General features: G+C 34.6%; 3 protein-coding genes across 3 annotated transcripts; 1 reads left to right on the plus strand and 2 right to left on the minus strand.

The window, feature by feature from the left end:
* On the minus strand, positions 330-845 carry LOC109820059 (ruBisCO large subunit-binding protein subunit beta, chloroplastic-like). The gene is made up of 2 exons (XM_020386120.1): positions 577-845; positions 330-479 (listed from the first exon to the last, which is right to left on the minus strand). Exons 1-2 carry the CDS (start codon positions 823-825, stop codon positions 345-347), a joined length of 384 nt encoding a protein of 127 aa, XP_020241709.1. The 5' UTR covers positions 826-845; the 3' UTR covers positions 330-344.
* Positions 3,452-6,084, minus strand: LOC109822837 (ruBisCO large subunit-binding protein subunit beta, chloroplastic-like). The gene is made up of 3 exons (XM_020389097.1): positions 5,970-6,084; positions 3,699-3,941; positions 3,452-3,601 (listed from the first exon to the last, which is right to left on the minus strand). The coding sequence occupies exons 2-3, from the start codon at positions 3,936-3,938 to the stop codon at positions 3,467-3,469; spliced, it is 375 nt and encodes a 124-aa protein (XP_020244686.1). The 5' UTR covers positions 3,939-3,941; positions 5,970-6,084; the 3' UTR covers positions 3,452-3,466.
* LOC109820272 (probable WRKY transcription factor 35) lies at positions 17,308-20,887 on the plus strand. The gene is made up of 3 exons (XM_020386399.1): positions 17,308-17,677; positions 18,183-18,341; positions 19,960-20,887. The coding sequence occupies exons 1-3, from the start codon at positions 17,475-17,477 to the stop codon at positions 20,495-20,497; spliced, it is 900 nt and encodes a 299-aa protein (XP_020241988.1). The 5' UTR covers positions 17,308-17,474; the 3' UTR covers positions 20,498-20,887.

Below are 22,039 nucleotides of genomic sequence, written 5' to 3' on the forward strand. Positions count from 1 at the left end.
CCCCCCCCCCCCCCCCCCCCCCCCATTGGTCCCATATTTTGGGTCCTTAAAGAATTTTTCTTATTTTCCTTCAAACCTGTTCTCCAACTTTCTTTCCAACCAAACATTATTTCCTTTTTCTTTTTTCCTCTTTTTTCCTCTTTACTTTTCTTTCACATTCTACCTAACCAAACACAGCCTAAATGGAAAAGGAAGACAATATACAAAAAAAGAAAGGCCTTTCAACTGACATTTATGAAGCTATACTCTAAATGTATAACCAATTTGATTAATAATATATTTCAGTAACGACAATGACCTAGCCTTAAAAACCAAGATGTTGTAACAATTCATATCATTCGTAATTATAATACCTCCTTGGCAACTGTAACTCCGTCATTGACTATCTTTGGTGATCCATACTTGCTCTCCAATACAACATTTCTGCCCTTGGGGCCAAGAGTAACTCCAACCAGGTCTGCAAGCTTGTTTACTCCTGTCTGAAAGCATAGGAAAAAGATGTTACATACACTAATGACAGTACATCTAGGCAAAACTATACAAGTTGCTTAATGGAGAAAATAAGAAAAAACATACCTGAAGCTTCTTAATGGTTGACCCATCCTTGTTAAAATACAACTCCTTGGCCATTGCATTGATCTTAGAGTTGCATCTTCTCTGTACATGCAACTTCTGCCTTCCACCACCCAGAGACCTTGAGGATATAGATGCAAAAGATGAGAGCTGTTGGGAAGAAACTGAGAGATTCTTATCTTTGGCAAAGCTGCAGGGAGCAGCCAAAGGGCCAACCAAAGACATAGTACTGAAAGCAGCCATGACCTGCATAGGTAAATACAAGATAGAAGAGCTTAACTATTGGAAAGAAATAGAGCCGTGTCAATAAGATTATCAAAAGAGCCTTAAATATATTTTTTTGAGGGGATATGCATTTCAAGATATATAGGTACCAAAACGATAACTTCTTCATGTGCATTCACAAGACATTATCAATGAATTTCACCTATCTCAGTTGAAAATTTCTCTCATGACTCCAATGCATGAGGAATAACAATACCCAAAATACATAGCATATTTGTAACCCTATGCAGCTTTAGTGTGTCATATCTATTAACATTCCAGGATATTAGAAACCATACAGATGCTTCATTTTAAAAAATGGCCTCCACTTCCAGTGATTGGATCAATGATTTTATATCTTTATGAACTTAATCTTAACTGGAAACAGAGAACTTCTTTTCCATTCATTTTGAGTATTCTAGAAAATTCTGAAGATATAGATACTTACTCTCCAAGCTCCAAGCACACCTACACCTCGTTTGTCGTACCGAACACAACCCTATTTTGGAAGCTAGAATGTTCATTCCCACTTCCCCTCAATGAGCATTCCCAATGAGATGATAGGAAATGGGCATTCCAACTAAAGTGAGAATCAAAAAATAAATAAATAAATAAATAAAACTTCCAGATATGTCAATTCCCACTTCATTCTCTAAATTGCAACTAAATGTGAGAACAGAAACGACCATTCCATTCCACATTAATTCCATTTCATTCCCTTCTTCATTCCATTCTCACTAGATATGTCGATTCCCTCTTCATTCTCTAAATTGCAACTAAATGTGAGAATGGAAACGACCATTCCATTCCACATTAATTTCATTCCATTCTCACTTCACTTGATTCCCACGTACCAAACAAGGTGTAAAAGCTTGACATTTAAGAGTTGTTCAAAAGAATGGGTCAGAATATGTAGAATATATGTTGAACATAGACATCATGCTAAGCAGTATTTTTGGGTTTATAGCCCAGGATGTTCCTTGTTTCGATTTGCCAAAGCATCTCATTGCAATTTGATATACTCCGTTACCTGTTAAGTTCTAACTTGCTGACAGTAATCGACAAAAAATATTCACTGGATATATCGAGAAAAATATTCTTTCCCATTATTTGAAACAACTTTTAAATGTCAATGTTTTAATATGCTTAAGCGCTTGGAGAACAGCTGAACAGGTATCTGTGTTGAATACTGACATCAAGTTAAGTAGTATTTTTGGGTTTATAGCCCAGAGATGTTCCTTCTTTCAATGTCCCAGCGCATCTCATTGCAATTTGAAATACTCCTTTATCTATTAATTTTCTAACAAACTTCAGGTAAACCCATATAACAATTTAATTTCATTCCAGACATGCCTAAATAGAAGGGGGAAAAGCTTGGTGTCGTAAAATATGGGCAATTAGCACTTTTGGTTGCTCTTATACCATAACAACAGTAGGCTGAAGCTAAAAATGCTACAGATTGTTGCATCCTAATTTCTTAATAAATATTGTATTCAATGCAAACTATGTTTTTTTTTCCTCTAAAGTTCAAAAATTTTCTAAACAATTAGCACAAAAATTAAAAATCTCCAAATCTAATTTCATCTTTATCAAAAGCCTTACAAAATCTCACCAGAAAGACGAAACCCCCCTTACATTAACTTAACCAGCTTATCCTATGGTCTTCATAGGAGCAATCATTTCCAACACCCGAAAATAGCAGTCAATGTCATAATGCTCCTCAAAACCCTTAACCATTTTCAAACAAATACAGTAGAAAATATTAAGCCAAATTGATATAGCAACTGAAAGAAATTGGATATACCCATCTGACCAAAATCCAACCTTTACAATAATTTCCGACAACCTAACAGAATTAACCACAAAGGGACTAATATCAAAAAAACTCTGGTCCTTTTTAGTTTTAAGCTTTGTCCACATTAGTTTTACAAATCTTTAATACTATGAAATCAGTCCCTTAATCGCTGAAATTGTTATTAAGCCATCCAAATTCTTAAGTTATCTTAAAAGTTGCCCCTCAAATCATCAAAATTATTATTAAGTCCCCCAATTTTCATGAGTCTACACATTAATCATGAAAATTAGGGGGACCCAAGAGAAATTTCAATGATTTGAGGGCCTAACTTGAAATAACTTGAGAACTAATTATATTCTCTGCCTCGTTTCTAGTGGACTTATATTATTTTCCGAGCTTTACTACAGGGACCCAAAATATGGGACCAATAAAAGGGACAAGTGAGGTGCCCCCCTCCTATTGGATAATGAGTTGGTCATCATTAATGATGGCCAACTCCCCCCCCCCCCCCCCCATTGGTCCCATATTTTGGGTCCTTAAAGAATTTTTCTTATTTTCCTTCAAACCTGTTCTCCAACTTTCTTTCCAACCAAACATTATTTCCTTTTTCTTTTTTCCTCTTTTTTCCTCTTTACTTTTCTTTCACATTCTACCTAACCAAACACAGCCTAAATGGAAAAGGAAGACAATATACAAAAAAAGAAAGGCCTTTCAACTGACATTTATGAAGCTATACTCTAAATGTATAACCAATTTGATTAATAATATATTTCAGTAACGACAATGACCTAGCCTTAAAAACCAAGATGTTGTAACAATTCATATCATTCGTAATTATAATACCTCCTTGGCAACTGTAACTCCGTCATTGACTATCTTTGGTGATCCATACTTGCTCTCCAATACAACATTTCTGCCCTTGGGGCCAAGAGTAACTCCAACCAGGTCTGCAAGCTTGTTTACTCCTGTCTGAAAGCATAGGAAAAAGATGTTACATACACTAATGACAGTACATCTAGGCAAAACTATACAAGTTGCTTAATGGAGAAAATAAGAAAAAACATACCTGAAGCTTCTTAATGGTTGACCCATCCTTGTTAAAATACAACTCCTTGGCCATTGCATTGATCTTAGAGTTGCATCTTCTCTGTACATGCAACTTCTGCCTTCCACCACCCAGAGACCTTGAGGATATAGATGCAAAAGATGAGAGCTGTTGGGAAGAAACTGAGAGATTCTTATCTTTGGCAAAGCTGCAGGGAGCAGCCAAAGGGCCAACCAAAGACATAGTACTGAAAGCAGCCATGACCTGCATAGGTAAATACAAGATAGAAGAGCTTAACTATTGGAAAGAAATAGAGCCGTGTCAATAAGATTATCAAAAGAGCCTTAAATATATTTTTTTGAGGGGATATGCATTTCAAGATATATAGGTACCAAAACGATAACTTCTTCATGTGCATTCACAAGACATTATCAATGAATTTCACCTATCTCAGTTGAAAATTTCTCTCATGACTCCAATGCATGAGGAATAACAATACCCAAAATACATAGCATATTTGTAACCCTATGCAGCTTTAGTGTGTCATATCTATTAACATTCCAGGATATTAGAAACCATACAGATGCTTCATTTTAAAAAATGGCCTCCACTTCCAGTGATTGGATCAATGATTTTATATCTTTATGAACTTAATCTTAACTGGAAACAGAGAACTTCTTTTCCATTCATTTTGAGTATTCTAGAAAATTCTGAAGATATAGATACTTACTCTCCAAGCTCCAAGCACACCTACACCTCGTTTGTCGTACCGAACACAACCCTATTTTGGAAGCTAGAATGTTCATTCCCACTTCCCCTCAATGAGCATTCCCAATGAGATGATAGGAAATGGGCATTCCAACTAAAGTGAGAATCAAAAAATAAATAAATAAATAAATAAAACTTCCAGATATGTCAATTCCCACTTCATTCTCTAAATTGCAACTAAATGTGAGAACAGAAACGACCATTCCATTCCACATTAATTCCATTTCATTCCCTTCTTCATTCCATTCTCACTAGATATGTCGATTCCCTCTTCATTCTCTAAATTGCAACTAAATGTGAGAATGGAAACGACCATTCCATTCCACATTAATTTCATTCCATTCTCACTTCACTTGATTCCCACGTACCAAACAAGGTGTAAAAGCTTGACATTTAAGAGTTGTTCAAAAGAATGGGTCAGAATATGTAGAATATATGTTGAACATAGACATCATGCTAAGCAGTATTTTTGGGTTTATAGCCCAGGATGTTCCTTGTTTCGATTTGCCAAAGCATCTCATTGCAATTTGATATACTCCGTTACCTGTTAAGTTCTAACTTGCTGACAGTAATCGACAAAAAATATTCACTGGATATATCGAGAAAAATATTCTTTCCCATTATTTGAAACAACTTTTAAATGTCAATGTTTTAATATGCTTAAGCGCTTGGAGAACAGCTGAACAGGTATCTGTGTTGAATACTGACATCAAGTTAAGTAGTATTTTTGGGTTTATAGCCCAGAGATGTTCCTTCTTTCAATGTCCCAGCGCATCTCATTGCAATTTGAAATACTCCTTTATCTATTAATTTTCTAACAAACTTCAGGTAAACCCATATAACAATTTAATTTCATTCCAGACATGCCTAAATAGAAGGGGGAAAAGCTTGGTGTCGTAAAATATGGGCAATTAGCACTTTTGGTTGCTCTTATACCATAACAACAGTAGGCTGAAGCTAAAAATGCTACAGATTGTTGCATCCTAATTTCTTAATAAATATTGTATTCAATGCAAACTATGTTTTTTTTTCCTCTAAAGTTCAAAAATTTTCTAAACAATTAGCACAAAAATTAAAAATCTCCAAATCTAATTTCATCTTTATCAAAAGCCTTACAAAATCTCACCAGAAAGACGAAACCCCCCTTACATTAACTTAACCAGCTTATCCTATGGTCTTCATAGGAGCAATCATTTCCAACACCCGAAAATAGCAGTCAATGTCATAATGCTCCTCAAAACCCTTAACCATTTTCAAACAAATACAGTAGAAAATATTAAGCCAAATTGATATAGCAACTGAAAGAAATTGGATATACCCATCTGACCAAAATCCAACCTTTACAATAATTTCCGACAACCTAACAGAATTAACCACAAATTCAAAATCTAAACTACAATACAAGGAACCCAAAACCCTAAACCCCAAAAACCCACCTGCAAGAGTCAAACTTTAGACGATAAAGAGAAGGGAAAGTCAATATATTCCGTTAAATGCGAAGGAAAAACGATTGAATTAATATACCTGAGGATGGAATTGGAGGATTAGGGTTTTGAGGGGACTTCAGTGGATAAGGCTCTCGCTTTTGAGTTTCTATTGGAGTAGAGTCCGGCGAGTAGAGAGAAATGGAGGCGGATTTGGGGATTTTTATACGAATTTGATGAATTTCGTGGGATGATCTCAGCCGTTGGATCATGAGATGGGGCCGCGCCTCGGGCTCTTGTGGAACAATCCAGAAGATTTGGAGATGCTATTTTCCCGTAATCGGGTCGGATTCCGACCAGGCTATAAGTAGACCTCTTAGACCCGATAGGATACATTTGGAAGAGAATTCGAACGCGATTCACCTTTTTTTTCAACGAAAACAATAATAAATAATAAATCATTGTTGCCTTTGAAACATCTCATTACTAACACAACAAAGTTTTCTAACGGCGTACCATAGGAAATACTCGCTACTAAAATTATAGCTAAATTATGAAGTTGAGCTGAAGGAGGTGTTTGGTTACACAATTTTTTAGAAATGTTTTCTCAAAATGTCTGACAATGACAATTCTGTAATTAAAAATTTTATGTAGATTTTTGTAAACTATATTTGGTTCAAAAAAATTACAGAAATATTTTCTATAAAATACGAAAAAATACTAAAAATTACAGAAATCAATTTCCTCTCAAAATGGGTGGAAATCATCCAGAAATCCGACACCACATTGACACTTTTCTATAAAGTTGGTATTTTTATAAATTTAGAGGATGTTTGGTTCAATTTTTATAAATTATAGAAAATTATGCTATTTTCTGTAAAGTTATGGGTCATTTTCTTGTTTTGAACCAAACAAGCAAAATAAAAAAAACAAGAAAATTTGGTAGGGAATGAGGTTTTTTTAAGGTTATTCTCGAATCAAAAAATATCAAAGACCAAAGTTTATTAAAAAATTCATTTGAGAAAAGGAGCAAAAATCCTTCAGTCATTCATCTTCTTCCTGATTGGAATAGAAATGTTGCGCTTTTGTCATCTCTTTAATTCAATTGGGGGATTAAATTGCAAATCGAGATGAAATCGATACTGAGTAATTTGCAGTGCTTAGCATGCTGCCGTCATGAGAGAGATTTCAGGGACNATTTTTTATTCCTTTGATTATGTTCCACCTTTCCTTTTGTTTTTCAGTTTGACCAATTACCCTTCATTCTCTGGAATTTTAAAAATGAAGTGACAATAGAGGAGGTGAAAGGAAAGCTTATAAAAAGCTATGAGGGGTAAGACGTTGATGAAAAATTTCAGGGGGCAGAAGCAATTTCCCCATTCTTTATTACAAGCTTAGAACTTGAGGGTAAATCTAGAAATATGGGAGATTTGAGGGGTGTATACGCAAAAAGAGAAGTGGTGTTTTTTTTTCCTCAAAACTTATGACCGACGATTGGAAATGACTAATTAGCACGACTTTGTCACTTTTATTACAAAGTATCGTTGACTTTAACTTTAAATGATCTTTTAAGTATAGTTTTAGCAAAACATATTAGCTACTTTTGCTAGCAATTTGAAATATATTATTACCAAATACTATTTTGACAACTTTTATAAGTTGATTTATATTCTGCTAGTATTAGCTGCTTACTAAAAGATTTTCAACAAATACCAAAATGGCCTTTAGACCAGCATTGTCTTGTACGTGACTAATGTGATCATAAGCAGACATAAGGGCAAAGTATATTGATATTATTTATGCTTAATAGCACCTTATTTTTAAGGGGAAATGCTTGTAGCCCCTCAAGCGCTCAATTGAATTCACCCTCCCCCCTCCAGTTTGGTTAACAACCCAAAACTCCCCCAAAACCAAAGTTTTTATCTCTCTAAGGCCCTAAATAGTGTTCCACATGACCGATTTCTAAAAAAACAAAAAATAAACTTTCATGTAAGGGGCTGTTTGGTTGTTTTTTTTTTTGGGTGAAAACCTGCCAAAATCTGACATTTTGCCAGGTTTTCACCTCCTTTCCATCTCAAAATAAAGCAAACAAACAGCCCCTAACCACCCTCACTCCACTCCCTTTATTCGTAAACCGTGCCCTGTCTCATCTCTCACACCCCAAATTCTAAACTATCATCCAAAAGGAGCTGTAACTCAATCCCTTCCAACTCTTTGTTCTTTTCATCTGGCCTTCCTTCATTCATCTCTACAGTGCTTCCTTCCCTTCAAACAATAGCAGACGACTCACAATCGAAGATAATATCACATGTTGAAGACTTTAATGATGACTGCTCACAATACGAAATCGTTTGAAGAAAATTATACATGAAGTCGACTAATGGGGAACGCACAACTATTGGAGAAACAGTTGAAGCAGTTTTTCAAGACATCGCAGAAAATTATCTCACACACCAAAGCCCAGTTGATCGTGTGGAAAGATCGTCAACATCAAGATGACAGCATAGATGATGCAAGCAAAGCTCTGTTAGATTTAAGAAAAGGAACAAAGAGGAAAGTTTTGGCAAGCAAAAAAATTATCACCGAAGAAGCGAGTTTTTAAACATTAACCCTTCGAGCGTGGAGAATGAGTATTAATTGTTAACCTTAATTGTTGTTAAGGTTATGTAATGTTTGTTTATTTTATACTTCAGTTGTTAAGTTTGTATATAGAGTGTTAAGTTTCCTACCCCGTCGTGATAGATGGTTTTTCGTTGTTAGGTACTTGCTTAGTTTTGAACGATATGCGTAATTAGTTGTAAATGTTAATGTTTAGTTTTGAAGGTTACTGATTAGTTGTTAAGGCTGCTAAGATTATTTGCTAGTTGTTAATGTTAATGATTAGTTTTAAGGTTATTTCATTGTCAAGGTTAATAACTAGTTATTAAGGTTATGAATTGGTTTTTAATGCTACAGTTTATATACAAACTAATTATGTATTTTTGTTTCGCTTTTTAGACAAAAGGTTGCATCAAATTTACGCCCTACCTCGAACTTCATTGCATATTACGAGTTTATCATGAGTTAGTTCCTCTAATGGATAAAAGTTATTGGGATGCCTATGAAAAATGTGTGTTCAAATATTATGTCCTCCCCAAGTCTCGATCTACCCACATTTGAGCAATTCTTGAGATAGTGGGACCATACCGAGAAGAAGTTTGTTTTTACATATTTTAATATCGGTGAAGACATAGAGTGCTCATTCAATATTGAATGGGTTATGAATCACATATGGTTCTCCAGTGAGGGGATTTAGTTGGTCCTAACCGAGACAAAAAGAATCAAATTTGGCAATGTTATTTTACCAAGAATGAGGATGACAAGAAAAAGCAATACCTGCACCATACAAATTATATAGTCATGGCTCTTCTCATGAGTCTTGGTCGACGAAGCGTGATGAGGTAAAAGTCTCTGTCCTATTTCAAATCCTTTATTAGTTTAGTATGCTTTGGTGCTCCAATACAATTCTTTGATCAATCAAGGCCAATTCTTTCATGCAATTTTTCTATTTAGATGTTGTGAACTTATAAGTCGCGGATTGTAACAAGTCGCCTAATGTTTGAGGGCTACTTGCTTTATGTCTCAACTCCTTCATCCTTTTTGTAGGACACACATAGAATGTAATGCATTTGGGAAGAATTCTTCGACCATTACTCCAATACATTTGTCTCCGTCAAAAATTATGACTAGTGATATAGGGGATTGTAAAAATATTTTTCCAATCATATAGTATGGACCACACTCCTTGTAAAAATCACTTCTAAATTTTATTGTCCTCCGAGTTACATATACAATAAGGAATAGGAAATATTCCCTAGTTCATGTCATATTTTGTGATACTAAGTAATACACATTTGTAGTGGTCTTTACAAAATGTCTCATCCAATAATAACGGAAGCATACATCCAGCAACGAACCCCTAAATATAAGCATTATAACTTACAAATAAAAGCCTAAACCTGCCATCAACCTCATCAATGGCAATACAACTTCCTAGATTTGTAGTTTTACCCATGGTTTCATACACACATAAATATAACAAGTAATTATTAATATTAACAACTAAGAAATAATCTTAATAAATAAGCGGTAAGGTTGACAAGTAAGTATTAACTTTAACATCTAAATTGTAACATTTACAAGTAAGCTGTATATTTAACAGATTACTAACAAACTTAATAATTAATTATAATCTTAATAGCTAAGCTATGCACTTAACGACTAAGTTGTGACCTTAATAATTTAGTATTAGCATTAACAACTAAGATGTACCCTTGGCAATTTAGGAGCAACCTTAACAACTAAGTTGTATACTCAACAACCGAGGAGTAAACTTAACAACTAATACACATATGACAGCTAAGACATAAGTATTTAATAAGATAAGTGTTACCATCTTAGTAAATCGTAATTTTCCTCATCATCATGAACAACTCTTGTTGTGCTCTCTCTTCACTATGCACCCTTTTGCTAATCTTGATGCTGACCGATGAGAGCAAGTCATTCTTGATATCAATTGGCCGAAGGTCTGTTCTAACTTTCAAATTAGATTATATTTATGTTGTAATGAATCTGCAGGATGCCCTTGAGTTACCTGTATTAGCTCTATGTTGACCGTGAGTGTGAGTAGCGTGAAATTTCTATATAGACATAGCTGAACAATTTCGAATTGGGTAAGCAAACAACATCCAAAGGTATATGTGTGTCCTTATATTGGCAATGCACTCTTATACGTTATTGTTCATTATAATAAAAATCGTACTCAAACTTTTTTGCTATGGAATAGTATTGAAGTACTAGTCTAACTTTAACAGCACTACCAAATTTCTATCCCTCTTCAAATAAATATTTGTTTGGTTATTATTCATGTCATCGATCATCATGATAGTGTCCCCATAAGGATTATCATTAGGAATACGTTCATCATTAAATGCTTGACTGAGCATAGCAACTATGCATTGAGAATTGGCCATCAAAAACATCCTTTAAAGATGAAAAGCTAGTATTAGATTAATATGGTAGACAAAAAAATTTAAACTTAACAATTAACTATAAACATTAACAACTAACTAATATGGTTGGCAACCAACTCAAAATCTTCACAACTAATCTATAAGGTTAACATGTAAGTAAGATATTCACAGGTAATTTATAAAGTGAAGAACCAACTAAAAACCTTAACATAATCGTTAAGATTAACAACTAACTATAATATTCACAACTATCCCATAAAATTAACAACCAAATTATAACCTCAACAACTAACCTATAAGATTAATAACTAACTAAAAATCTTAATATCTAACCTATACCTTTAACATTTGTTATGGTAACGTAAAAAATAAATTGTTAAAATGCATTTGTTTGGATATTTTCTAGAGAGATTTGGGTTTTCTGAGAATTTAAAATATCTACAACTGCAATAGCATATAAATTAATGTCTATAAATTCATCATGAAGATAATACTCAAACATCAATCTCAGATCTTTATTTACAATTGCAAAACTAATTTTTTTTTCTTTTCGGATATGAATTTTAGGGACAAAGATTGCAATAGAAGTTTAAGTCTCTGGGACACTTGATATTTTAAGCTGACAAACTTAGTGGAGTCATTAATAACTACAGTAACACTCTTAGGGGGCATTTGTTTTACATTTTTTGCATGGGAAGGCGGGCGGAAAGCTGCCAATGTGGCAGCTTTCCGCCGCCATTCCCAGGAAAAAATTTTAGCCAAACGCTGCATCTTTACCCCTCTTCATTGTTGTTGTGTTGTAAACATTATAAAGGACGAATTTTTGAAACATTTTGAAGAAAAGTAGGTGAAGAAGCAAAGAGCATTGTAAGAGAGAGAATTCAAAATGGCAGAGAGAGAAGAGACGAGAGAGAGAGTAGAGAGAAGAGAGAGACGAGAGAGAGAGAGAGAGATTTAATGAGGTAGAAGATTGGTTGTTTTGATTTTTTAGGGTAGGAAATGGTAAGGAATTATCTTTGGAGGAGAAGCTAAGGGCTCTTCCTGCCAATCCTTCCTAATTGGATTTAATGCATCCAGACATTTTAGTGAGTTAGATGGGGTTAAACGGGAAAAAATTGGATTTTGGAGGTTTTGAGTTGTTAAGCCCAAGTATTTTTTTTGGGGGGGGGGGGGGGTGGCTGGGCGGGATTGCCATTGCTAAGTTGGGAGCTGTCAATCACTTTTCCCTATTTTCAAATATACACTGATATTCTGAAATATACATAAATATTTTCGGATATTGATTACTCACATTAAGGGCCTGTTTGGTTATTTCCTAAAAAATCAAAAAATAGAAATGAAAACCAAGAAATCTCAAAAGTACAATTTCACACATTTTCATCCCTAAAACTCACCCATAACATCTAATAAAATATTATTTTTATCCAACAACTCATCCACCACATCTAATAAAATATTATTTTCATCCAACAACTTATTCATCACATCCATCACATCTAATAAAATATTTTTTTCATCCACAACATCACTCAACTCATCCCATCTCATATTTAAAAATCACTCACATCATCCAATAAGATTGTGACAACTCATCTCATCTCATTAACATTTTATTTTTTTGTTTTCCTCCCAAAAAGCTAGGAAAACAATTTCCTTAAGTGTGCGTCACATCATCCATTAATATAATGACAACTCATCTCATCTCATATATTTTCTTATTTTTAAGAAATAACCAAACAAAAGAAAACAACCTAATACAAGAAATATGTTTCTTATAATTCATTTCCTTATTTTTTTTCCGCCAACCAAACAACATCAAAACAAGTTTTCTTAAAAAATCACTCACATCATCCTATAATAAGGTGACAACTCATCTCATCTCATCTCCATTTCTTTGATTTCCTTCTTTTTTTAGCCAACCAAACAATCCCAAAACCTATTTTTCTTAGAAATAGGTTTCCTTTTCTTTGATTTCCCTCTTTTTTTAGGCAAACAAACAGCCCCTAAAAGAAAATAAAAATATCCTTCATCATATTTTAAGCCCAAGAGGTTTCTTTTAGACTATTGGGCCAAAATGGCCTTTTATACAACTCTATAGCTTTTGTCTTGCTAGACTATTTGTCATGATGCTAGAGTACAATTAATGGATCGATTGGGCTGGGCCAAGAGTCATACACAAATCATTAAAAAAAAAGAATTATGCACGAACCATCCCGTAATCCGTGGGTGTTCTATCAGCACTAAACAAAGCATGATTTGCTAAATAACTTGGGCTAAATAGCTCTTAAATACCTTATAGTTTCAATCATTTTGCACTTATACATCATTACTTAGTTTTTTGCAGCATTTATATACCCTAAGTTATCTAAACTTATTGGCACTTTGCCACCCTAGTTTGTGCAGATGTAAAAATTTTATGTCTACATTTCAATCATTTATATACCCTAATGTTCAAATGTGATACTTGCGTGCTACTTGATTCAAAGTATCATGCGAGAATATATATTGGGGAGAAATTTTTTATGTCTACACAATAGAGATAGCAATGTGTACAATTTAAACAACCCGGGGTATATAAATAATACGAAATTGTATATAAGTGCAACGTCAGTGGAACTATAAGATATTTAAGTGCTATTTAGCCAATAACTTATCACTGTCAAACCATTGAAAAGAAATTTCTTTCTTAAAATCGCATGACATTGACAGGGAAAGGTTTGGCGAGCCGAAGTGCTAACCAATATAAGTCACCTCAATCACAAACTAATCCTCACCTTAACCAACTTCTCTTTTGGTCTTATGAAGAGACAAACCCTTTTTCTCTTATGTGTTTTTTCTTAAGAAACCTTTTTTTTCTTAAAACTTTAAGAGAGAAATAAAGATCTCCAATCATGTCGAGCTCTTTGTTTACTTAACGGTACGTTGTTGCTCTCTATAAGTGGATGCACTAAAGAATCTTCTCTATATCGAGTCTTTGCTCTAGCCACTTTAGAGCTTTAGATAGATGTAGGGGCTCACATTCTACCCAAACTTAAAAGCAATTTTCTTTGACTTCCAGGCTTTGATTCATAGATATCCATAAAATAGTTACTTGATACACAAGTCCTTAATTATTATGAGATTACCTACCCTAAAAACCAATCCCTCAAGTGCCACACATGGAATCCAAAACATACGAATTATCTTAACTTGTTGCCCTAAAAACCCTCTGCTTCCTTTTTATTTTAATTTTAAAGGTGGTAAGCTAGCCTATATGGTCATTGAGTATTATGTATTTGGATTATTTGGATTCAGTACCATAAAAAAAGTAATAGAGAGACAACTACTATATTACAACCGTTAATTTGTTTAACGGATGATTGTGATTTGCCTTTTCATGCAAATTAGGAAACGAGTGCAAATCGCGAGGATAATAGTGGGTGTTGGATTTGAAATGAATCACAACTACGTACCAAACAAATTAATGATTATGATTAGTATAGTTGTCTCTCCACTACTTTTATTCTTTGTAGCGGAGAGGATCCAAATTCTATTTGATGAAGGCAAGGGACGGACCCTCCCTTGGTACAAAGAAATTAGGCCACGAGTTCCATGGACGACGTCGAGGTCTCCTAGTTCAACAAGAATGCAAATGATCGAGTGGGATAACAGTTCTACGACATTACTCATTGGAAAACCCGCATGATGCGAGAAGGACAGGCACTTTGTTGGAAAAACAGTAGCGATCGATATCGTGATAACGTTGATATGAGAGGCTGGTGATGTCCATGTAGCACTTTTAATTCGTGGACAATACCAACTACGTTTGTACTGATTATTTGCAATAGTTTTCTTTAATTTGAAGCTACTATGTTGATGCAAAAAATGTAAAATTTGGAGAAAAACAATTATTGTCTCACTAGTAGATAATTCCTTAGGGAGATCCTTGAACTAGTGACTCGTGTGGAGATTCTGTGAGAGATCATTGAACTATGTTCTTAATTGTTCTTTTTTATAAATTCCTCAACAGGTAAACATTGCGTATGTGTGCGCACGTTATAATTTACCTCCTCGTTTCAGACCCTTAATAAAATGCTATTAGACTAAGATACTCCTAATATCACCTTTTTTTTTTAAGAAAATTAAAAGCAAATATAATTATGCACATAGTTCCAACATCTAAAGCTGCCAATTCTTTATTTTGAAGCTTGATCCTCATGTCCTGGATCTCCTCAGTCTATATGCTTGATTAAGGCAGGGCTAGAACTATCATAGTATTATTTTAGAACATGACCAGCTAATAAGTCTCCAATACTGAGCAAGGTAAAATGGAGTAGTGACCACATTCTCAGTTTGGCCTTCAAGCAAGATTCCCATGTGCACCTATTTGTTAGCATCCTATGATCACTTTCCTATAGCTAGCCAAAGGGGGAGGGGGAAACTTTGCACTTGAAGTCTCTAATATTTTATTATTGGTCACTAACTCCAATTAAGAATGTGATCATCTAGGGAAGAAGAGCTCCCTATTAATGGAGACACATGTTTTTGTGCTTTTGTTGGTTACTAGCCTCTGCTTAATTAGTCCTCTGATGCCTATTTTAGATAAAACCAATTTGCATCAAGAAAGAGGCAACTAAAATATTGATTAGGAATGATCTTATGGATTTCCATAGGGTTAAATATTATATGTTCTCGAAGCTTTTTGTCTTAAGTAAAGGTGATCAGTACTATAATATAAGGCCATCATTTATCTAGACTAAACTCAACATACTGTTTTTTTTAGAGTAAATATATAACTTGAATCCACTTCTTCACTTAATTTGATATATAGTTTTAGCTGATGATCATCAGGTTAAACTTGCAGCAGTGCATTTTAGATTTAAAAATGAAGCTTGAAATTTGGCTTTCAATTCCAGGTGATCGACTCGTAAAAATCATATATAAAGGAAATATTAGGGATCAATGCTAGCTTGATAGTGTTGAATAGTTCTTCTGTAAAATGACTTGTATGATGCACTTTGGATCAGATGACAAATCAATTTCGTTTTAATTTATTTTAGATTGTTCAGAATTTTTATTTATAAATGGATCGATCGTTAGCATCGTGTTTAACACGCAAATGAGATCAGAACAGGTCATATGACATATGCTCAAGAATAATGCAGCTCTCACATATATCTCACACGCAAATGAGATCAGAACAGGTCATATGACATATGCTCAAGAATAATGCAGCTCTCACATATATCTCACCACATTTAAGCATGCATTATTACGATATGACATATGCTCAAGAATAATGCAGCTCTCACATATATCTCACCACATTTAAGCATGCATTATTACGTTTTTTGCTAATCAACTTGATTATTTAATAGCAATACAATAAGATGTAGGCATTAATGATACATGCTGTGCACATGTGGCTTCTCATGATGTATAGTTAGCATAGTATAGAGTGGTTATATTAAAATTTTGATCACATGAGATAGATGCTTTTTTTCCTGATTCCTGGCATGAGAAAAGACTGTGAGGAGTTCCACAAGAGAATCCTAGTGCAGGTTTTGTCTCTTCCCCCGAAGTTTTGATTGGTTGATTTTGGGGACTAAGTCTCCATCTTGCCCATTAATTAATTGATTGATCTTAATGCCTCTTCCTCTTTATTTGTTTCTTTCATTTTGACTTTTTGAACCATAAAATCTTAGTAGCAAAGTCACTTCTCTTTCTGAACTTTAACATATTTAAGTAGTACCATCTACTTTCAAAAAATTACACATAACTACAACTACAGCTCACAAGAGATTACTGAGTTATGCAAATCTCAAGTGATCGAGAGATGAAATCTAGCTAGATCATCTATTTGTTATTAGATTCACATGTCAAGCTAATGTACATTCAAGAAAAAGAAACACTTGCCTAACTATATTAACTCTGTAATAGTCAAGATGTGTGCTATCAAGAAAGCGAGAGCTCATAAGCTTAGAAGGCAAAATGAGATAATCATCACATCAAAAACTTATAATAGTGCCAAGCACACCTCACAATGTCCAAATATTAGAAATGTTAATGTCATCATGAAAATGACACTCAAACTTTTAGCTCATCATAAAAGCCAAAGACCCCTAATTAAAAACAGCCTATATATGAGTTAATCACTATAACAAGAGCTCAAAGCTCACTGTTTCCGAACCCCTAATATTAATAATGCAAGGTTTAAGCCTTCTAGCTAGTTAGGCTTCATTTCTTAATCCACACCTAATCATGTGGACAACTAGCCTATACATCATGCTATACTGGCCATGGTCCCCTCAAGCGGCGCTAAAAAAATTCAAAAAATTAATTAACTGCAAAAGCATTAATTTAAGAGAAATTAATATGGGATTAAAAAAAAGAGCATAAAACTGAGAACCCAATATACTACAATTCCACCCCCCCTATCTCCTCTTTGTCTTTCTTTCTTTTGCGTGTGGAGAAGCGCTTGGCTCCGCATAAAGTCAGCGCCCTCTCTTTCTCCTCTATATCATAAGCCTCCTCTTTGTCTGTATCACCTCTCGATCTCCTTTATACTCCTCTTGTTTTTGTTACTTGGGTGCAAAATTCATGTACGTGCATATATGAGCTTCTTTGGTCAAAGCATGGAGAGTAGAGTGCAGGGTGATCTCGTTGATGTGATCCGAGGAGGAGGAGGAGGAGGAGGAGGAGGAGGAGGAGGTTTTCTGCGAGCGTCGACGAATGAGTTCGAGGTTTCGGGGGAGAAGGTTTCAGCTGATGCTGTTGATGCAGCGTTACTCTCTTCCCCTAGGGGATCAAAGAGAAGGTACGTGTATACATATAGGGCACAAGTCAAATATGTATGAACTTGTGGGTTTTTTTTAGCTAATTTGAAGGTATATTACAGAATTTGGTCTATTTGAAATCATGATTAGCAAGTGATTTTTCGATGCATGACGAGGTTAGTCTTGTCTGTAACGGTCAATATTGGTAAAAGTTAATATGATTATTTCTAGACCTTCTGCAGTTAGTCATAGAAAAGATCTAGCTAGCTAGTGTATCTTTTTAGAAGTTTTTTTTTAAATTACTACCTTTTCTATGGAAAGTTATAATTACAGACCAATTAATGTTTTATTTAAACGAAATTGAATGTATACATATGTGAATCTGTCAGGATCTGGGGGGAAACGCAATTAATTTCTTATTTCTAAGAAACCGACTTGAATATTACATGTTGTGCAGAGTATTAATTCTTTCATGTCAGAAACCTGCATTATTTAGAACATATTAATTGCAACTTAATAATGGTTGTATGTGTTAATAATGTGCAGAAAAGGGCTGGCAAAAAGAGTAGTTTGCATTCCAGCGCCAGCAGCAGACCAGGAGAGCAATAATAAGAGCAGTGCAAGTGGGAGTGTAGTGGTTCCCTCTGATCTTTGGGCGTGGAGGAAGTACGGACAGAAGCCCATCAAAGGCTCCCCTTATCCAAGGTTAATTAATTTTCTCTAATTTTATTTAACACCTCTTTCTTTCCCCTTTTTCATTTTCTTTCCTTTCCTTTTAGGACCTGTTTGGTTATTTCCTAAAAAACCAATAAATAAAAATGAAAATCAAGAAAACTCAAAAGTTACAATTTCATCCATTTCCATCCCTAAAACTTACGGAAAATGATAGGGGCACACCTCCAACCACAACCTCAACCACACCCTCTCTCTTATTTGCTACAGTGCACCGGGTCCCACATGGGATTTTAAAAATTTAAAATCTCATGTGGGGCCCGGTGCACTGTAACAAATGAGAGGGGGTGTGGTTGATGTTGTTATTGGGGGTGTGCCCCTAGTGCCACCCAAAACTCACCCACAACATCTAATAAAATATTATTTTTATCCAACAACTCATCCATCACATCTAATAAAATATTATTTTCATCCAACAACTCATCCACCACATCCACCATATCTAATAAAATATTATTTTCATCCAACAACTCATCCACCACATCTAATAAAATATTATTTTCATCAACAACATTACTCAACTCATCTCATCTCATCATTTCAAATCACTCACATCATCCAATAAGATGGTGACAACTCATCTCATCTCATTAACATTTCATTTCCACTCATTTCCTCCTAAAAAGCTAGGAAAACAATTTCCTTAAGTGTGTGTCACATCATCCAATAATATAATGACAACTCATCTCATCTCATCTATTTTTTTATTTTTAAGAATGAACCAAACAAAAGAAAACAACATATTACAAGAAATAGGTTTCTTCATTTCCTTATTTTTTTTCGCCAACCAAACAACTTCAAAACAAATTTTCTTAAAAAATCACTCACATCATCCTATAATAAGATGACAACTCATCTCATCTCATCTACATTTCTTTGATTTCCTTCTTTTTTTAGCAAACCAAACACTCCCAAAACATTTCTTCTTAGAAATAGTTTCATTTCTTTGATTTCCTTCTTTTTTTAGCAAACCAAACACTCCCAAAACATTTCTTCTTAGAAATAGTTTTCCATTTCTTTGATTTCCCCATTTCTTCTTAGAAATAGTTTTCCATTTCTTTGATTTCCCACTTTTTTTAGGCAAACAAACATACCCTTATTCCCTTCCATTTTTCTCATTGTGCGTAGCTGGAAAACTTATATATTCATTTTCTTTTCATGCTTCACTTAAAAATATAACCTTGCCAGAGTAAACATGTATTGGATTTCAAGTAATACACTGTCCATTAATATTCTTCCTTTGCTAGAAACATGTATTGGATTTCACATGCACGAAATTTCATCTATCAATAAAGTATATGTTCTACATTCTCATCAACTTACAAAAAGTTCCTAAATTTGTTATACGTAAGTTTTACGCAGCTCAAATCAAATGTTGTGTCTACTACCTGTACGTATATATATCACCTATAACATACCATAGTTTGAGGCAACATGTAAAATATTTTCTGGATCAGTGCAATCATATTAAACTAATTGTTCGGTAATTTTCACACAACTATCAACAAACTCAACTATATCTCAATTAATAAAATTCATCAAAATATCTATGGTACGTCCTAGTAATAACTGTTTTTGATTAATATTTCAGGGGGTATTATAGGTGCAGCAGCTCAAAAGGGTGCTCAGCAAGAAAACAAGTAGAGCGCAGCCGCAACGACCCAAACATGTTGGTCATCACCTACACCTCCGACCACAACCACCCCTGGCCCACCCACCGGAACTCCCTCGCGGGCTCCACACGGTCCAAAAATTACAACAATGCCACCGCCGCCACCGCCACCACTGATGCAAACAAGAATCAAACCTCACCCTCTACCTCAAAACAGGAAGTACTACTACATGATGATGATCATGACACTACTATGCCATTGAGCTCAAGCATGATTAAAGAGGAGAACGTCGAATTTGATCGAAATGTTTTCGACGAGAGGTATGAGCCCATGATGTTTGAGTCCAAGGACATGGAGTTTTTTGAGGGATTGGGAGGTTTGGATCCTAATCCTATGAGCTTCTTCTTCTCCTCATCAGGAGAGTTTAAGTTGGATGAGGTGGGAGGTAGCGATAATAATAGCAAGGGTTTAAGTTTAGACCCTTTAAGCTACTTTGATACTTGGGATGATATCTAAGTTTTTTGATAATAATAAAAAAAGGACTGGTTTTGTGGAGACGGGCCCTGATAGCTAGGCCCACAAACACTGAGGGCCCATTGAACGTGGGAGAATATTGAACAGAAGCCGCCAACTGTTTGGGGAAGTACGTTTCATGTTTTTGAGATGCGACCGCATCAAAATCAAATTACATTGAAAGGAGGCAAAGGAGGTGGTCGTCAAATTGCGATTGGTTTGTCTTTTGATTTTTTTCGCTCCCATATTTGTTTACCTTTGTTTTTCTCCCCTCCTATTTTCTTTTGTGGAGATAATAATACAAACCTATGTGGTCGTTGATTAATAATGTAACGCCCCGTTTGGTACGCGGGAATAGACTCAAATGAGAATGAAATTGAAGAATGAATGGAATGGAATTAATATGAGAATGGAATAATCATTCTCATTCTCACGTTTGGGTGTAATTTATAAAATAAAGTGGGGATGGACGTATTTTAAAATTGTATATTTTATTGATTCTTATTTAAGTGGGAATGCACATTCCCTATCATTTCATTGGGAATGCACATTCCCACATAAAGTGAGAATTGATGAGAAGTGAGAATGAGCATTCCAACTGCAAAAAAAAAGGGTGTGTTTGGTAGGAAGAAATGAGAAGTGAGAATGATCATTCCATTCCACCCCATTCCCGCGTACCAAACGAAGCCTAAATGAAAGTCCAATGTTATTAAAAATGTGTGGAGCGTGTGAAACATTTTTTAAACCATTTAGAAAGATTCTATTATTTTGCTCTATCCAGTTAGCCAAAAAAATTGTTGCCGCAATAACGTTCTGTAACAAATGATTACCATTAGAGAATCAAAGATATGGTTTAATTATAACGATCAAGTATATATATCCTTTATTATCAAAAAATCCCAACGCGCGAACTGCCTTTATGATTCTCAAAGATTTTTCTCTGATAAAGTATTATTGAGAACGTTTTCTCCGAACATAAAAAAAAGTATTATTGAGAATGCACCTCATCATTTTGTATTCGCATATTATTTGCACTCAGATATAACAACATCGACATGCATCGCCGCCGAATTCAGTTCCTAGTTCTCGTTTTACAAAAGTGCACGATTGCGTATTATAAACCTAAGTCCCTTAGACTATTATTGTTTGAAAGAAAATAAATTTGTCTGAAAAAATAGGTCAAAAAATAAACTTACACAAATATCAACATTTGAGGTAAATTTACACGACATTTGAGGTAAATTTCTTGCCTACAGCTTCGGTGCTCCATAAAGATTTGTTAGAGCACTGATGGCATATCTGTAAATAATTTCCTTAAAAATAGCTCTCACATTTTTAGGTGGATAGATTTGGCGGTTAGGAGGTGTTCCACACCTAAAATTGTAATTAACTATAGGTAAAAAGGTTATTTTAGGAAATACAATTTAGAAGAAAACCAACATTTATGATTAGTTAGAATTCTCCAATTCATGTTATAATTTTTTAACGCCTTATCAAGTCACGCTCCGCTTTCCTGTAGAAATGATTAGTTATAATTTTTTAATG

The sequence above is a fragment of the Asparagus officinalis genome, chromosome 8 (assembly GCF_001876935.1).
Source record: "Asparagus officinalis chromosome 8, Aspof.V1, whole genome shotgun sequence".
NCBI lineage: Eukaryota > Viridiplantae > Streptophyta > Magnoliopsida > Asparagales > Asparagaceae > Asparagus > Asparagus officinalis.